The sequence below is a fragment of the Mustela nivalis genome (genome assembly GCF_964662115.1).
Source record: "Mustela nivalis genome assembly, chromosome: 7".
Taxonomy (NCBI): domain Eukaryota; kingdom Metazoa; phylum Chordata; class Mammalia; order Carnivora; family Mustelidae; genus Mustela; species Mustela nivalis.
The window spans coordinates 57,869,271-57,889,586 of record NC_139026.1 but is presented as its reverse complement, the minus strand read 5'-3'; the positions used below and the strand labels follow the sequence as shown (position 1 = coordinate 57,889,586).

Sequence of the window (20,316 nt, the reverse complement as noted above, 5' to 3'; positions counted from 1 at the left end):
AAGTTGAACTACTAAAAATGTAACATCTTAAATTATAAATCATGGCACATATTTACCATACTATTTTATAGCCATTAAAATGAATGCATTGAACTTTATTTACTGATTGGAAAAATTCTCAAGACAATTTACTGATCACACTCAATCCTGGTGTTTCTTAGGCGAAACCTCTGGATGATACAACTGAGAAGTAATGCCTGTGCTCTCGCTCTCTCTCTCAAATAAAATCTTTAAAAACAAGTCAGCAGACGACTATTAAATGCTGCTGAAGGTTTAGTAAAACAAGAACAGAAAAGTGATTAGGTTAGAAACAAAGAACAGTGGAGAATTTGACAAGTGCAACTTAAGTAGTTATGTGCTTGACCTTTTCGCTGATGTTAATTCTACTAGAAAATTCTACCATTACATAGTGTGATAGGCAGACTAATGGCTTCCAAAAGATGTCCATGTCCCACATGCACACACAAAAAGACTTTCCATGTCCTAATTCCTACAAATATGATCTTATATGGCAAAAAAAGTTTGCAGATGTCATTAAGAATCTTGAACTGGGGAAATTATCCAGGTAAGTCCAATGTAGTCACACATGTCCTTTTTAAGTGAAAGAGGGTATCACGAGAGTCCAAGATCTGAAGATACTAAGCTGCTGGCTTTGAAGACAGAGGAAACTTATTGTTTCCTTGGTTATTTCTTTTAAGGAAAGTTATCAAGGGTCATTCAGAGATGAATGAGGAGACAAAAAGCAATTTGACAGAGATGTTATTCATTGGTCTAAAGTATTTCCATTACTAATTTAATATACTCCCCATGTGTTAAAAAACAAGTACAAGTCTAAACCCAGTTGACCCACTTTATTAGAAGGTTGGTAAAAAGGTTTTTTGAACACTATCTGCACTTGAAAGATAAAAAATAAAAAAGATAAAGTAAAATAAACATTGCAGGTCTACAACTATCCCAGTTTTATAAAATATTTTCTAACTGCATACAGACATATAGATACATAAAAGTGCCATTAATGCTCACTGAATTTTAAAAGATTTGGGGGATGGTGTGATTTTAAGTGATTTTCCTGTTTTCGGCCAATTCTGACTCACCTTATTTTTTTTCTTATAACTAGGCACGTGTCACTTAAGTCTTTACGCTGAAAAATTTTTTAAGAAGCAGGTCAAGCATTTCTGTCCAATGTTGGAGGAAGGTTAAGTGCAAACGCAGCGAAAAACATGCAAATTTTAAAAATCCAGTACAAGTAACTAAATTTTAAAATTAGGAAACAGTATGTTTACGAAAGATCATTTAACCATATTGTCTTTTGATATAGTTATGATGAAAAAAAACTTTTCTGACAATTTCCATTTATAAATTCAAATCTATATTTTTCCCAGGAAACAAACATTGTTTTGTTTTAGAGGCATTTTATTTAGACAACTAAAACAATTAGATGTTCAGAAGCAGTGTACAATGAAAGAGAAATCAAACCAATTACTTTATCACGTATTCCCTCTTCTTTACAACTAAAGCAAAAAAAAAAAAAAAAGGCTTTCTGTTTTAAGGGAAAAGTCAGAAAAATAGGCCAATATATTTTTCTTCTCCATAATAACATAAACAGCTACAAGAACTCTAACTGTAATAAGAGAAATTGATGTTGGCTCGCACATATTCATTAAAAAGACAATAGGCCATCATCATACCACAAGAGCCTAATTCCACCTGCCTTCATCTGATACTCTTGCCTTTTCACGTACAGGTAACACCAAGTTAGTTCCAGCACCGGAGCTAATTCATATTCCCCATTATTTACTGCTCATGTTTGCCTTAAGCAGAGAGTAACTCTGGGAGGCTGATGCTTTTCTCTGCTTGTTTTAGTCCATAACTTGTACATTAACTGTGGCATATGCCCAATGCTCAGGCCTTCACTTCAGGAGTTGAACTATAGATGGAATCTGAATTCTCTGAAGCAATTTCTTCTGTAATGAAAAAATAACAACAACGACGACCAAATTAGTCAACTTAATAAAGAAAATTTCTGTGTAATGAAAAAATAAACAAGATTTTTTCAGCGTGCTGGTGAGGGGAGGTAAGAGAGAACAAGGGCACATACCCTTCATGACTAGACTCATGCCATTCAAAGTGCAATGAAAAAACAGTTCATCTATTTCACCCATCCAACTCCTTTACACCATAACTTCCCAGGGCCCCCTCTTCTGGGCTAAGCTATCAGGGATTCCAACTATCTAATAAGCACTGATTTGAAGTCATATCTTGAAAGATTTGGCCCCCTCCTTTATTTATTCAAGTTTCAAACAATATTGTATGATTGATGTATCTTACAATCTGTAATTCTAGATCTGGGAAACAATACTTGGCACACAGTAAGTGCTTAATAAATGTTAAATAACAAATATAACTGTAACAATTCACTTTTTTATTTTAGCAACTGTCTCCTTACGTTAGACTCCAAGTACTATAACAGTAACCACCTCAGATCCACACTACATCTCGACCGCTACTATGCAGTGGATACTTATTTTATAAACATGTATATAAAAATATAAATATATAAACTTACCATTGTTTAAATATGTTCATGTTTAATACATTTCCTTTGTCAACAAAACTCACCTAACACTTCAATTTTAAACCCCCCAGGACTCTACAAAAGTTAATTCATTGGTATTTACCTAACTCTTCTTCTGTTGTCTCTGGAAAACTGATCTTTGGCTTTGCCAGCTCACCACTATCTTCTTCTATGAAATGAAAAGCAACCATGATTACGTCAATTACGATATTATCAATAACTTCCAGTATTTAATTAGTAAGAAGAGTACACCAACACTATTCTAAGCAATGAGCTACCAAACCTAATAGGAACCTCCTCTTTTTTAGTAACTGTGATTCTAAAAGAGTATGTCTTTCTTCAAAGTTCACATTTAAGTTCATACCAAACTACTTTGGGATCAATAAGTATTTTTATTAAAAACATGTCCACCTTATTAGTAAGGATCAGTGAGTAATACCACAGATTAAATACATTTACTCAGAAATTCTTTATATTGTCCTCCAGCAAATTTTGAAATAGGTCCACATCATTCATAAAATGATCTAGTATAAAAAATTCAGGAACAGAAAATACACATACACACAAAGTACAGAAAACGCAACAAAAAAATTTAACCAAACAAAGTAACACAGTAGTCAATTTATAATTATGGGCTTCTCTGTTTAAACTGTTATTAAGTAATCTAAATTAAAACCTATACAGGACAGAAACATAGAAATAAAATTAATGATGAAAAATGACATAAAATTATGAAGCTTGATTTGATACTTTGTCATCTTTTTTTTAAAAATAAACTCTGCCAACATTAGGCTTGAACTCATGACCCTGAGTTCAAAAGTCACATGTTCCATCAACTGAACCAGCCAGGGTACCCCCTTAACTCAATAACTTTGAATACAAATTCTTACCAGGAAGTACACATTTCCAAAGGCCGTATGTTTTTCCTACCACAGTTTGCCATAGTCTCAATGTTCCATCTTCAGAACCACTGGCATAGAGTTCTCCATCAGGACTAAATCTCACACAGTGAATAGGACCAAAGTGTCCTTTGTAGGATTCTGAAAAAGAGAAGGGCTATTATATAATTTAATACTTAAATGTCGGTTAAGTATTGACTGATACACTAAGGAAAATACTGTCTGTACTATTTGGAAAATGTGAAATTCTTAAGTGCAAACTCAAAGAACTAAACTTTATTAAAAATAAAGTGATTCTTATCACAAAGTGGTACATAACATTTCTCTGTAAAATTACCCTCTTCCAATTCCAGCACATATTACGATGCCATACTGTCCCTCTTTAAAAAAAAAAAAAAAAAAAGAGGCTTCACATCCCAAAAAGGGTGAAGGAAAGGAATAAATTATAGAGAGAGCAGATCTAAAGTCTGTCAGCTTGATCCCAATTTCCACATCCTAAAATCAAGGCCTATTTAACCAGGGAACCAATTCTTATTATGACCACAGAGAGCCACCAGATGGAGCTCTTTTACACACTCTGCCTCTTAATTTCCTACCAGACTATCTCGAGTCTACTAGTCATTCTGTCACATAGAACATGAAGATACAATATCAATGCCTTAAATATTTTAGTCTGGGGAATCAAATGAGAAAATGTACAGATCAGTCATAGTGTTGTTCTGTTTAAGTCATACCTTTATTTATAAACTTTCCTCTTCTACTTTCTAATGCCTCATCACCTTGTAGTTTCCCAAGTCTTTACTATTTACTAGACCAATGGTTGCTTCTATTCTGTTTTCAGGTCCATTCAACTCAAGGACCCTCATCTTTCCGCACCTCTGTCCAACCAGTGCATATCAAGAGGGTATTATCACAAGAGTACAAATTTTCATGAGAGTACAAAGAATGAGAGGTTTGGTATAGTGTTCATTGTGACCATAGAGCTCAGGCAAATAATTTACTTCTTTTTCAAAAAGGATAAAAAGATATGAACAAAATATTCTGAAACTTTGAAAACTGACATTAAATAAAGATAATAAAACAGATCTCTCATTTAAAAGTCACATATTCAAACAACAAAGGATGAACCATATGCATTTATAATAGATTCTATATGATCCATTCACCAAACTTCCACTTCTCCAACCCAAATCCATTAGTTTCTCAAAGAAACAAAACATAAGGTTGCCTTTTTTTTTTTTGTATATAATTCTAACAAACTAAATTTCATTGGGTGGTAAAGCAGGACAGCTAGACTTAAGCAGCAGCTTACAGAAAAAGAAATTATAAAAACTAAATAGTTCAAAAAACAAATTTTGTGAAGGGTGAAAGTAGATACCAAGAACCATGATTATGATATACCTAGTCAATCAGATAAATGTAAAATTAGAACGTACATCCAAATTCATCTTACATGCACTTCCCCTCCCTTTATGAAGGACTATTATGAAAGTTAAACAAAAGTCAGATTCCAAAAAAATCCAAACAAAAACCCCCTCCAATTCAGATTCCTAAGGTGTCCCTGTAATATACCATAGCTGTTATATACGTATCACTATTACATACATGTTCACATTATTCTCTACAGAGCTTGGAGATTCTTTATTGGCAAAAGGGGGAGCCAGGTAGATGGGCTACATACCAGCACTACATTTCAGAAGGAACAAATGCCCTAGTAGCTGTTTAACAAGATTTTGATGTAAGAATGCTTCCTCCTACCGCCAATAAATATACTGCACCATTGTACAGACTATCAGAATACAATGAACTTACATTAAAAGGACAAGGGTCTGGCATTGAGGGTCTGGCATACTTTGTTTATAGCTCTATAAATACTTCTACCGAAAGTGGAAAAAAATCCTCTCCTTTTTTCACTTAGAAATAGCAAGCATTAGTTAGCTGAAAAATTTGCTAGGTGTTAATTACTGAAACCCAGCATTTGATAAATGTAACCTATGAAGGAAAAAGAGAACTCACCTAATTCTTCTCCACTATTATAATCATACTTATAAAGTTTAAAGTCTTCACCACCTGCAACAAGAAATTCTTTCTCAGGGTGAAGAGATGCAGAATTGATGGTTGCAGGAGCTTCAAAGGACTTAATTGGGTCCAAACTGGAAAATAATTTAAATAATATTTATAAATTTTGAATACTACATAAATAATACCGGGAAATAATCTGTTACTTTTAAACTCTTCCTAATTTTTGAAACCCAAGAAATAATTGTATCTTCATCTAGTCAAACATAAATAGTGATGTTTAAAAAACAAAAACAGAGACAAAAACAAAACAAAACCTCTAAATAATATTAGCAAATAAAGACCAGAAAGATACCACGCCCAAGTGGAGTTCATTTCAGGAATACAAAGAGACTTTGTACAGTGAGTGCTTTCCTGGAAATGACTGTGCTGGCTAATTAACAACAGTTTGGCTAATATATTCAGATTTTTGCATTTTAAGAAATTTAATTCTGTATTGTTTGGTTTTCTATGACAACCACACATTATCTTTAAGAAAAGAAAATGTTTTATAGTAAGTAACATAATGCATTATTTATACATTATTCTCAATTGCTAAGAATTTATAAGCTTCTACGACAAAACCATCAATACCACAAAAATATAAAACTGCTAAAGATGATTCTGTTTTTACAACTGAACTTTTGAAAGAATAACCAAATCTGAAACTATAGCTATATAATAAAAATCAATGCATACAAACAGCTTCACATGAACATCAATGAGTTTGGACATCAGCTCTTTTCAGAGAATTTGATACATAATTTAGTAAAACTGATAATGCAATATTCCAAGCAAAAATATTTTCAAACAACTTTTAATAGCTAATGATAGTTTAAAAAAAAAAATCAAAATTACAAAGTCCCTAGTAACTGAAAAAAAAAATACCCATACAAATACACACATATGTTATACATGTGCAACAAAGAAAAAAAGACTAAAGGAAAATACAACTACCATTAACATTCTGGCATCTATGGTTAAAGAACAGTGGGTAAATTTTTTTGAATTATCTTTTCCAAGTTTTCAACAAAGGCATTTAACTATATTTATAGTCACAAAACAAATTAAACCTGCTTTTAAAAAACATTAGGTCTACACAAACTTCGGAATAGAAGAAAAAAGTCACTATTTCTCTGAAATTGTAAACGGAAAATTAAGAAGAGAATCAAGATCACTGTGGCTTTATACACTGATGAAAATTAATTACAACACCAGTCTAGGGATGCTTTTAAGAAAAATATAATTTAAAAAGAGAAAATTTTAAAGTTACCAAATTTACCAATAACATCCCCTAAATAATGGAAATTAACTGGATTAATTTCTCACTATATCAAATACTTAAAATACACATTATTAAATGATATGGAAACATTTTCCCCATATTATATAGTATAGGCCAAGATTTGCCTTGTTAAAGACTTAAATACCTTTCACATGTGCCTTTCTATTTTTAAGTCACAAAAAAACAAACAAAAAAAGGTATTTCTTAGACATACCTTACTGCACTATGAAAAGCAATAGATCGCCCATAAGTTATTACCAAGATCTCTCCCTCAGGAATATATTCCATACTGCTAACAGACATATTAAAATTCAGAGATTTCACTTCTGTCATGGTAGCATGATCCCAAAGGCTGCAAAAAAGGAAGACGAAAATATGGTGGTATTTACTCATTCAAGAAAAAAGCTTAATTCTTAATTATATCTATAGAGTAAGCAATGAAGAATAATCACAGTTGTAATAAAATCTCCTCTATTCCAACTCATATGTTATAGATGACACAGAGAAATTTGTGGTTCCTACACAATATTAAATGTATGAATCTGATGATGGCTATATATATGCCCACAGGAAAAAATAGCAGGTGTCAGCATACAGAATTGTGTATAATTTCAAGAATTTCATGGACCGCTCTGTAGCCAGCTTGTTCACTGAATCAGGTTAAGAGCACAGGCTTATAAAGATGTAATTTTAATTGTCTTGTGGATTCTGCTCCAGGTTTTCAACAGTAAATGGTCAGCATCTGAAAAATGCAACCTATGTGCAGCTTAAGTTTCAATGTTTAGAGATAATTCTTCCTACATACAGTTATATGAGAAATATTTAAAGTATAAGCACTTAAGGTCAAATATTTTTCAACTTTAAATTACTAAAGAAAAATTACTTACCGGACAGTTTTATCATCAGCTGAAAGAATCTGTTTATCCTCACTGCACCACAAAGCTTTTTTAATACCAGAGGTGTGTCCACTGATTTCCTTAGGTTCTTAAAATGAAACAATTTAAAATATGTTTGTTATTATTTGTTTTTTTTTTAAACTGAGCAATACTGGAACAACTAAATGTGTAAAAAGAAAAGCATACTTTAAACTGTAACTTTTGAAAGCTCAACACAATAAAAACCTACTGTTTCCAAAGAATACAGTAAGTTTTTCTACACTGGAACAAAAATTTATCTGCATGACAAAGAACCCAAGAACAATGCTGCTATATGTATCCGAGAGTAAATACATCACTCCCTCCAGGCTCTGTTTCTGCTTTCAAAAGCATTATGATAGCACAGTGAAATAAAAGAAGCTAATCCGACATTATCACTAACACTGGGACCCTTGTCCAAGCCACTATTGGTAGAAACAGGAAAAAAGAGGGAAGTAGAGGCTGAGAGGAGAAAACACGAATAAAATGCAATGCAGTAATTCCCTAGAATATTCTACATTGACAGTAAAGAATTAAAACAAACAAAAAAGGAACTTGTCTCTGTTGGAGACTTTCCCTTCAAAGGATTTAAAAAAAAAAAAAAAGAACCACCATTCAGTGTTCTCTTTGGGCAAAAGCAGATGCTGGAGGCAAAGCCATTCAACAACTACCTTGATTTTGGGCAAGTTACTTAATCTGCTGAAGCAAAGGTTACTTAACCCTTTCATTTCTTCATCTGTAAAATGGGATGACAACAGTTACAACACTTCATAGTTTGAGTATGAGGATCAAATGAGAATACACATCGAAGGGTGTATTTTACCTACAGTAAAAGCAGTTAATTGCTATTATTTCCATCGCCAGCACAGTGGAAGAGCCACTTTCAGAAAGTAGCTGAGAAAGGCAAAAAATGAAAAATGTCTGCCCAAGGCCTGAACTGCCTTGCTGAGTCAGAAAAACACACTATTGATGTCCGAGGACTTTGTTATGTTTTGGCATAAAGTTATCAAAGAGAATGAAGAGAAATAGCTCCAGGTGCCAATGAAGAATCATCTATAAATGTAGTCTGTTTGCTCATCGCAGATATGCTTTTAGGAAGAGCCTATCTTGAGAATAACTGCTTAATATCCAATATAGCTTTGACTTTCCTACAAACTTCTGAAGTTCAGATTCATGAATAAATAATACCCACAATACAAAATATAAGAACACAAAATAAAAAAGACAAAGTCCTGCTCATCATAATCTGGTAGCTTTTGAAATATGTATTATACGTTATGTGGCTAGAAAAGCATTAAGATACCACAGAAGAGATGAATATCTGGACCAGGAAAGAAAAGGCATCTTTTCCAACTTCTGTGCAATAAAAGAATTCATAAAGGAAATAAATTTCACCACCAAAAACTTACTAACAAAATTTAAAAGCAAACAACAAATTAGAATATAATAAAGAATCTTAAAACCAGAAGATGATGATAAACATCACAACAGATAAATTGGCAAAGGGCATAAACAGACTATTACTCACAAACACACTAAAACAGTAGTCAACAGTATTTTAATTTTTTTTCAAGTTCACATTAACATCACAGAATCATTTTTCTCCTATTAAACTGGAAAAGACAAAGTTAGTTACCAGTGTTTGCCAGAACAGGTTAGGTACAGATATTTATTTTTATACTTTGGTATTACACTTTGGTAACACCTACCAATGTCTTCCAAGTACACCTCCTTTTTGTCCCAACAATTCTATTTCTATGTAGTCATTCTATAGAAATAATCATGGAAATATCTGCAACTATAAGGCAGTTAAGCATAGCACCGCTTATATTTAAAATTTGTAATCCACTTGACAGAATATTTAAAGACATGAAAAAACTGTAATTTTTTAAAATTTTAAAAATTCTTCTGATTAGCTAATATATTCATATGGTTCAAAAATCTGAACAAAATATGCACACACTAAAATTCTCACCCTTCTCACCTTCTACAGACAACCATTCATTCCTGCCAAAAAGTAGAAACAATGTCATGCACCTTTTTGAACTTAAATGATAAAAACTTAGCAAGATAAATTTTGCATTTTTAAGAAAATGATACAAGCACAATGTAGGAACATTAGAAAAAGGTAACTGCACAGAAAAAAAGACTGGAAGACTATGAACCAAAAATTAAAAGATATTAACAGTGATTAATAATGGATGATAAATTGTCTTCATTTTTCTTTGTGACTATCTTTAATTTCAAATTTGAGTACTGAACATGATTCCTTTAATCAAGAAAACTTATTTAAATTAAAAGAAAATATAATATAACACATATAAATTACACTTACCTGCTTCAGGCTTGTTCAAATCATATATGCGTAACAGTTTATCCTGTCCCCCGGTTAACAAGTAATTACTATCCTGAAAACACACACAAGCCAATTGTTAACAGAGTAAGCCATTTTAATAGCTATTATCTCTTTGAAACTTCAACACCAACTAAAATCCAAATAAAGTTTGCAGACATCACAAAGAAATGCAATAAATGCCAATTACTTCTGAGAGAATACTAGAGAACATTTATCTTTCTTATAACTGCCAAACCTTTTAAGCTCTATGGTTCAAATATATTACCCACCTACCACAAGAATTTTCTCCATCTGCCCTTCTCCTGCCCTGATCCCCTACCTTCTAAGTAACACATCTTTGATGATCTCAAGTACATCCTCTCTCTTCTGAAAGTAGTAAGGAAACATTATCTGCACATTTTAGAAGCTTGTTGCTACTTGTGGAAAAGTGATCCAAGAGTTCCATGGTATTTTAGGAGTAACCAAATAAATTAATTTGTACAGCTTAATCTGCAATTAAATCATATATAAGCCACCATACACCTTCTATCCCCCACCAAATATACAAACCAATCAAATATACAACCATTATTATGTCCTATAGTAACAGCAATTTAACTCCCTAAAATAAATTCTATTTTCTGATACCTGCGTAAAATCCACAGTCTTGACAATGTGTTTATGAGCCAGGGTCATCAATTCATCTCCTGAGACAGCATCCCACACTTTGCTGAAAGCAAAATGTAAAATTAAAAGATAAATATAATGGCAATTTTGATAACCAAATAAAGTTAGGTATGCGAAATGTTATACAAATGACTAAGTCTCCCATTATCTCTAACATCCCTCATTGTTAAGATACATTTGATTAAATATTTCAATGACTCTAAAGGAAATTTACCTGTAGACGCCATATAACAAATCTTATTTGGACAATGGAAAAGACCTACAAATTTAAGTAAATGACAACCATGAACCAGCCCATCCTTACTTTTAGGCTACAGCCATAATATCCTTTTAGCAAGACTGTAGAGCATTTTTTTTTTTTTAAGATTCTTATTTATTTGGCAGAGAGAGATAACAAGTAGACACAGGGGCAGGCAGAGAGACAGGGGGAAGCAGGCTCCCTGCTGAGCAGAGAGCCCCATGAGGGCTGATCCCAGAGGCTTAACTGACTGTGCCCCCCAAGACTAAAACATTTTAATCAATTTTAAATTTCGTCTTTCCAATTTGTTTCTCTATTCTCTATTCTCATGTACATGCAAAACAAAAGAAAAAAGAATGAAAACAAAAAATCCTAAAAAGAATTTATAGGAGAATGAAAGGCCCTAATACAGGTTACATAAAATTTTAAGTCAAAGCAGTGAAGAAAAAAATATTCTCCCCATCTCTTCCTCAAAGTTGACTCAAAATTCTCAAATTCTAATCCAATTAATTTACCCCCAAAATATCAGCTTTTGATTATACAATGCTAACACAGGATTTTTAACCTTTCAACTGTTTTTCTGACACCCTCAACCCAAAATCTATGTGTGTCTATACACATACATATGTATGCATTACATCAAGGGATAATGATTAAATAATACATTAGAAAAATACTGTAAGGGGTTCTCCCAATAAAAAAGACTAAAGAAGAAAAGAAATGTTCATTTTATAACAGAAGAGGTCACTGAAAAATAAACAAGAAAACTTCACTTACTGGGAAAAGAATTGTTAAGAGTGAACAAGCTATACTCCATGAAGATTTTCGTTTTAATAGAATTGGCATTTATTTTTTAAAATAAAGGGAATAATAAACAGGGGTGGGGGAGCACATGATCCAAGTAGTATCATCCAGGAGGGCCCAACAGATCTATAGCCTTTTCCCTCCTATTTAGAAGCACTACTAAAACTGAAGATAACACTCTCTGACACAGCATGCTCCAATCACTTGTACTAACTCTGACATTCATTATTCACACTTAAACACTTAAGAAACCTAAAAAGGGCTTACAGCCCCAAAAATATTCTGGAATAACCTAAATGTTTTCAATCTCCGGGCATGAAACTGACATTTACCTAACTGGCTGCAGGGCTCAAATCAGGACAGTGAGGCATCATTAACAGTATCTTTTCCTCAGGTAACCCCGCAGCATTTACCTTCTGCACAACTCATGAAGTACTTGTCACCTCCCTAAACTACTGACCCATCTTATATCCAGTTTCATGCATGCAATGATTAATGCTATCTGTTCAATACTTTTCATATCCTGAGAACAGACTTATCTCAAGTCTCAAAAGAGGGGCTGCTTAACTTTTTTAAAGGATTAACAAAAAATTAAGCTTTTCTGGGGGAAAAACATTGCCTAGCTATTGTAACATGTTGACTAAGTCATCAAAAACACCACCTTCAATTTATCGACAACCTTATTCAGAGAAAAATGGACCTCTCTATTGTCTTTTAAAAGAAAGAAAAGTGATCATACACTTTGGTTACCTATAGACTTCAGAGCCCAACTCCAGATCTATTTTAATTATCCTCTGGAACAGAGCAAAATAATCTCTACTTTTGGCACTCCCTCTAGATGATTTTAATGAGATGAAAGTGGAGATGCTAAGGAGAGGATCATGGGAAATAAAGCTTGTATTAGCTTCATGAATTTAAAGATAGTAAGAGCGGGGAGTTTCATACACTAGTGTACTACTCATCACCTGACTCAACTGCCCGAATTTACCTCAAGATAGCATTCCCAACTGACCCACAGACCAGCTCTGAATGTATTTACTCCATAAGAGCAAAATTCACTTCTACATAAACATAACATTCATGAATTTTCTGGGAAACATAAGAATGGGGAGGGGGAAGAACTTCCTAAAAATTATTTATACCAACTACAATTAATCAGGTTAAGTTCAGGAAGCTATTCTTTAGCTGGTTCAAGGTCCGTAACAGCAAGCTCTATACAAATCATTATAAGAGAATATACATAACACTCCCACTCCTAAAAGAGAGACACTGAACAAGTGAGAAGTAAGACTCCACTACTATTTACTGAGCAGCTACTATGCAAAGATGCTATGCTAGACTCCAAGGATGTAAGTGGAAAAAGATCTCTCAAATCCTCTCAATAACCATGTGGTCTTATACCCATTTTAAGATACCAAAGCTAAGTTTTAAGAAGCAACCCATGACCAAACTAGAAACACAAAGCATAGCTAGCACATCAACTCAGGCCTAACCAAAGTGAAGCTTACATCTTTTCACCATGATAAAGCAGGAAATGGGGGGGGGGTGTGTGGGAGGGGGGACCAAAAGCATTTCCTCTTCATATTTAAATCTACTCAACCTTCCTTGCACAAAACCAGAACGTTTCATGGCCTTAGCCACAGAAGTTCCAAAATAACAAATATGAATTTGGTCTAGTGGGAATGATAGCTATCATCCTTACCTTACATACATAACATTTACATACTCATTAGATTTTAGGTAATGTTCTAAATATCAGAAATATTTTAATTCCTTTAATATTCACAACTGATATTAAAGTAACTATTCCTTTTTTTTTTTTTTTTGATAAGTACTATTTATATTCTTACTTTTACAGATGATGACACTAAGAGGTTAAATGAATTCCCAAGGTCATAGGATTCGAGTACAGAATCAGGATACACGGCTCACGCTCACACAGGGCTACTTATAAACATAGACACTGAGACTAGAAATGTTAAAACAACACTGAATATCTACCCAGAGTCATGTCCTAGAATGTGGGACTTGGGTTATTAATGTTCTGTAAGTGACCTAAATAAAGATAACTGTTCCTCTGGCAGTAAGATACAATACTGACTACTCTTTCCAAGACTCAATATATTAAGTATTTAAAGTGCCATATTTTTCCACGCCTTTTTCACTCTCCATTTCAGAGGCCATTATCATCTGCAATAATTTCTGTCTACTTATTTATCTTCCCAAGGACTGTATTATCACTTGCTCAAACGTACAAACCAAAAAAGTCTTTGCAGATTTTACAGACACAAGCATCTTTCCCAACAAGTTTTTGCACAAGTCTCTTAAAAATCAGGGCAAGACCATGAGGCAGGAGGTGACAGAGCATTCTGCTCAAGTAATTAACACTGATAGGGCACAGAAATAGGTTAACAAAAATGTATCCTTTCAGAATTGCAATTCAAAAGCTTGTCTTTTTTTTAATGATGTTTATAGTGTCTAACATCTTGTTACATTTAAAACCTAATTATATTTAATTTTAAATACCACATTATTAATTACTAACTTATCACAGCAGACTGGGACCTAGATTCAATAATGATCAATGCATTTTTAAAACCTACCTACCTACCAAACAAATAAATAAATTAATTAAATAGACCTACCAAACCTCTGAAATCTAGAGTTGAAAATCCCGATTTCTATCTTTGTTATAGAATCAATGACATTCATTCCCAATGACAATGTTCCTGCTAGAATGAGCAAAAAATAAACTTTGGAGGAGATGAAGGGGGGGAAAAAGCTAAACTTATGGGTATCATATCCAAGTGTTCCAGAAGCAAAATTAAGATCTATCATTCACCCATTCTTTGCCCTGTAGTTTAGAAAACTTCCTCTAGTTATTTACTCAACAAACATAAGGTATTAAATAAGCCAGAGAATATAAAAAATAGAACCTGACCTCAAAAAGCAAGAACACATAAATTAAGTATTATAAAAGTGCTAGAAGTCTGAACACAAGTAAAGTGTGAGCACAAGGAATGAACCCTTTCACCATATGCCTTCCACCTGAGAATCACTTTTGCCAAATTAACAAAGGAGAATGCCACATTACAAGTAGCATGCTGACATCTGAAGGAATATTTGACCTGAAGCTACTGACATTAAAGGATTTATATAAATTCAAGCAGCTCCTTATTTCATCAGTGTAACATACAATCACAACAAGGCCCAGGACAAAGCCTTAGTATGCATAAAAACATACTAAGAAATCTATTCACTGAAGACACAGAAAAAAGTTCAGACTGCTCACACTTAAAACTTTTCTTACAGATCTCTTATCATCTCAAATTTAATCCCAGGTAAGCACTACATCTCCCTCTCCTTATTTAAAAAATTGTAATTTATTTTTTAATTTTATATACAGTAAAATTCATTTTGTGCTACCGAAATCTACATGTTTCAACAAATGCATAGAGCCACATATCCATCACCACAATCAATCTGCCCTCATTTTTTTAAATAAACTTCATATATTTGATTTGCTTAAAACAAAGAAGCAACACAGTTACAATTGCTCCTAGTCTGGAATTCTGTGAAAGAAAGAAAAGAAAGAAAAAGAAGAAAGAAAAACAAGACTACATTTACTTTCCAGACTCGAGTCTAACAAGGTTTACTATCATATACAACAGCTCTTGACATTGCCTTCATCAGTTTAAACATTTAAGGGTCTACTAAGTCATAAACAGAATTAGGAACTAGAATACGCAAGATTATGTAAATTATGAAAGTGCCCTGAAGGGGAAAGTGGGTCACTACAAGTCACTCTATCATGCAAAAGCCAAAAACCAAAATAGTTAAGGTGTATTCTGGCCAACAGTTAAGTTTAGTATAACTAGACTGTAGAGCATTTGGTGTGCAGATTCAGATGATAATGATAAACTAGGATGAGGCCAAATTTTAAACTGGCCAACAACTGAAATTTAACCTTTAGCCTAGTGATTCTCCTTTTTTTATTTTTTTAAGGTTTTATTTATTTGACAGAGAGAGAGGGAGAGCAAGCACGCGCGCACAAGCAGAGTGGCAGGGAGAGGAAGAAGCAGGCTCCCCACTGAGCAGGGAGCCTAATATGGGGCTTGATCCCAGGACGCTGGGATCATGATCCAAGCCAAAGGAAGCTACTTAACCAACTGGGCCAACCAGGCACCCTATAGGCCAGTGATTCTAAGGCTTAACATCAGAACTTTAGGAAAGAAAAAATGATGTTGGGGATTCCATCCCCAGGCCAATTAAATCAGAATTTGTCAGACACATGCATCTGAGTATTTTAAAGCTTCTCAGGTCATATTTGGGTTCACTTGAGGTCATGAACCACTCAAACTGCAGAGGGAGGCCAGGAAGATCATTAGAGAAGTGACATGAAATTTGTTTTTAGGAAGACTACTGAAGATGAAAAGACAGGAAAGGTACTAGTGGTAGAGACATAAAAAACATCATCGGAGACACTCTGCTGGTAGAATCAACGTAAATATAAGGGGAAAAAATCAAGAATATTTAAATTTCAATCTTAAAAAACTTAGAAAATGAAGAGTAATTGAGTTTGGGAAATATGGGTAAAGCCAGTTAACAAAACCGGAGTGAGAGAGGGCTAAAATCTAGGCCATCAGCACTAGGGCATCACAGAAGAGTGTGATACCACTCAGGAAGCACATGTTGAGCCTTTCTAAGCATGACCTCCAAGATTCATTATGTAGACTGCTTGTCAATAAGGCAGATTCCTCGGTCCCAATCCAGACATACAGATTAAGTCATTTAAAGTCTCTGAAAATTGATGAGAACCACGGAAGAGGAACAAAAGCAAGAAGGACCAGAGTAGAATTTTAGCGAGGTCAAACATCATGTACTCTATATGGTAAGCATTGGGGCAGAATTTTATGAATAACTGAAGCTGAAGATCTGAGGACTTCACAACACAATCCGTGACATCTTCCAAACTGGCCGATTTAGCTATACTTACGCAGTGAAATCTGCAGCTGCTGTAGCTGCTTTAGTGGCATCCTTATTCAATGTTGCGCCCCAAACAGCACCCTTATGACCCAAAAATGTTCCAATCCAGTCTCCTGTATCTCCCTGGCGGAGCATAGGTTTCCCGTCTAAAACACATTTAAAAAGAGGTATGATTTAGAAGTTCGAATCACTTAAAATCTAAGACTCAAACATAAAGTGATCGTGTTAAGTAACAAAGTGTTAAAATGCTTTTGTTGTGTAACTGTTCTCATCCACTGGGGCCACTAAAAACGTCCAGAAATAAACAAACTGAAGAGCTGAGCCAGACATTCTCATTGAAGCATTTGTAATTCGGTGAGAAGAATACTGATCTGCATCAAAATAACCTTGATTTGAGTCTTATTTTGGACAAACTTCTTAACCTGAACCTCGGTTTCCAATTGAAAAAGTGGGGTTAATACCACAAAGGAATGTCCAGTAAAATAAAGGCAGTAACAAGTCTGTAAAATAACGTAAGATACCACTTCGCCTGGCCTATCTTCTCCATTCCCCACATCCTTGAGAGATTATTTACAGTATATGATGGCTGGGGCGTCTAGGCAAGGGTACAGCCCCGCTTCTCCAGACACAGCAACAAAAGTAAAATGAGAGGCTTAAGTTGGGGGCAGTACTTAGCCTCGTCAGACAATCAGAAAAGCCTCCTTTGGCTCCAGCTGCAGAATTCCCTAATACACCGTTTTCCCCCATCAGACTCCTGTTGGCCCGGATCTCAAAGACCGAGGTCCCGCTTCCGCACGGGGAGTACCCGCCACTCTACCTTCCGGCCCAGTCCTAGCCTTCAGGGACCCGGATTCAGGGGCCCAGCTCACCTTTGCAGGCGCTGATTAGGAAATAGCCATAGGGCGTGATGCCACTGAAGGCCAAATCAACCACAGGCCGCGTGTGGCCCGAGCAGGTGAGCGGCGTCTGCCTCATTGCCATGACGGCGGCGAACCGAGCGATCCCGCTGCGGAGCCGGGGGTCGTCTTGTCTTTTTTTCCCTCCGCCGCAGCCTCTGGCTCAAGGCCCCCGCCCTGACACTGGCGGCAGGGACTGGGCCAAAAAAAAAAAAAAAAAAACCAGGAAAAAAGAGGCCAATCGGGTAGGACCGAGGTCAGGAAAGGGTTGGGGATGGGTCAGGGAGTCTGCGACGGGCGACCGACAGCCGCCAAGGGAGGGAGAGGGAAGGAGGGAGGAAAGTAGGGGAGGGGGAGAACCGGAGAACCGGCGGCCACGACCCGCACCGTCCACACCGGTACTGGCAGGAAATGACGATCCCAATGACGCCAAGCGTCCCTCGGAAGTGACGAACTAGCGAGGAGGCAAGTTTGCCCGGTCGCAGAGCGCATGAGGACAGCAGCGCGCAGGCGCGAAATCCGCACTCGTTGGGCACGTGTCGCTAGCCGCGCGCCGGGTACGTCTGCCTGGAGGAATTCTAGACTCTCGGCTGGGCGCCCCCGTGCCCAGCTCTGACCAGCCACAAACGGTCTTTCTGTCTCCGGGCGGAGTTTGGTGAGTGCGAGAGCTGTGACTGACTGTGCGTCTCGGACGCTGGACCTCGCGGCCCGTGTGGATGAGGCGCCCAGCAATCCCCCCAGCCGGACTGTGCGTGTTATCCGAACGTCTGGACAGAACAAGCCCAGCTGTGCCCAGGGCGGCCCAAACCGCCACACATCGTTTGAGAGTTTTTTTTTTTTTCCACTTCTTATTAACAACTACAAAGGCAACCCCTCGGGTTGTCTACAAGTTAAGGCCCGTAAGAAAACAATTTCTCCAGGCGCTCTGTATAAAAATTCCTGTACTGCTCGCGTTTTAGATGTGTTCAGTTAAATTTAAATCACTTTCCCTTTTAAGGATTTGGAAGGACTCTACAACAGTGGTCCCTAAACGTTTTTGATAAAATACTCGCATCAGTGAAATGGAGTCTGCACTCTCTTATGGAGATCATAATGTGTATGGTGAACACACGTACTTTATAATTAGGCAAAAACACAGTAGAAGAATCCAAAAACTAAGTATAAATAGAAACTTTGATATTACCTTCCTGCAGCCACCCCACATAGAGTATGGGTATTGCTGCTCTGTGTAACCACGGGACCTCTCGGTTGTCTCTTCATACAAAACCTTTGTAAGCAGGAAACGTCCTTTCGGGGGCAAGTTGTTTCTTTCCTTTGATGTTAGAATGTAAACCAGAGACAGGTTTTTGTGATTCCTTCACTATTTTAGCCGCAAGACTGTAATATTTTATTTAGCACATCTAATAAATCAGCACAAATGACTGAATGTTTCCTTCTCCCTCCTCTTTTTTGTAATAAATGTATCATATTTCAAAATTCAAGTCTCGAGTGGGGACTTGAAGTACTTCCACATTCTTTTTTCTTAGCATTTTGTTCATCTGTATAGACTTGCCCTATGCGTTTAACAATATCTTTGGTTCTACTTCCTCTTGGCCTACGTCACCCTGCGATCCTAAAACACACGGAGACTCCATTCACTCACAAAATTATGAGCTTCTTAATGGCAATGGTTATGGCTTTGGCATCTTTGTACTCTAGTACTGAAGAGTGAATGGCATTTAGTGGAAGCTCAACAAATGTTTGTTTACTGATTGGATAACTGCATTGCTGAATAAAATAAGACAAAAAACAGCTAATCAGTAAAATACTCATATATATCCATTTGCTGTTCATTGTGTGTGTAAGCATTTAACTGATAAACTACCTTATCTCTAAAGAATGTATACGACTTTATATAGTGACAGATGGTAACTATCCTTATGGTGGTGAGCATTGCATAATTTACAGAATTGTCATATCACTATGATGTACACCTGAAGGTAATATAACATCGTATGTCAATGATACTTCAATTTAAAACAAAAGAAAATAGAGGGAAAAACTGGTTTTGAAAAAGTGTACTTCCTTCTCGTTTGGATTCTGATTTTTGAGAGTATTTTGTATCCTGATCAATGGTGTGGACTTCAAGAGGAGTTTAATATTAGAAGACAGATTAATGCAGTTAGTGTAATATCATTCCAACACAGTATTCTTTTTATTAGATGTTTAGAAAACCTAAGAAGGCATAAGTGTTGCAAAGGAAGTTATGAATCTATAATGATTTAAAGATTATTTATAGAAATTATATTTAAAGAAAAATGTTTTAAAGACCTAACATATATTATTGGAAGTAATGAAAGTTTAGCAAGGTTGCTGGATTTAAAAAAAAAAAAAAAGTATTGCAAAACTGCATTTCTATAACTAGCAACAAACAAAATGTAATTTTAAAATGTGCCGTATAAAATAGCATCAGGACATAAAAAGTACTTGAAATTAAATCTGACCAAGTATGTTTCCCAGCAAAAAAAAAAAAAAAAAAAAAATCTGGCACACTGAAATGTAGAAATTGAGGAGAGGTTAATGAATGGATCAGTTTACTAAGATATAGTCAGGATCAAAAGTAACCAATAAGGGAACACCTAGTGGCTGAGTTGCTTAAG

General features: G+C 35.4%; 1 protein-coding gene across 1 annotated transcript; it reads right to left on the bottom strand.

Annotated features, from left to right (window-relative positions):
- Window positions 1–1,395: 1,395 nt before the first annotated feature.
- STRAP (serine/threonine kinase receptor associated protein) lies at window positions 1,396–19,178 on the bottom strand. The gene is made up of 10 exons (XM_082742396.1): window positions 17,651–19,178; window positions 16,792–16,927; window positions 10,715–10,796; window positions 10,067–10,139; window positions 7,705–7,801; window positions 7,032–7,169; window positions 5,491–5,627; window positions 3,466–3,615; window positions 2,679–2,744; window positions 1,396–1,964 (listed from the first exon to the last, which is right to left on the bottom strand). Exons 1-10 carry the CDS (start codon window positions 17,760–17,762, stop codon window positions 1,903–1,905), a joined length of 1,053 nt encoding a protein of 350 aa, XP_082598522.1. The 5' UTR covers window positions 17,763–19,178; the 3' UTR covers window positions 1,396–1,902.
- Window positions 19,179–20,316: the final 1,138 nt, after the last annotated feature.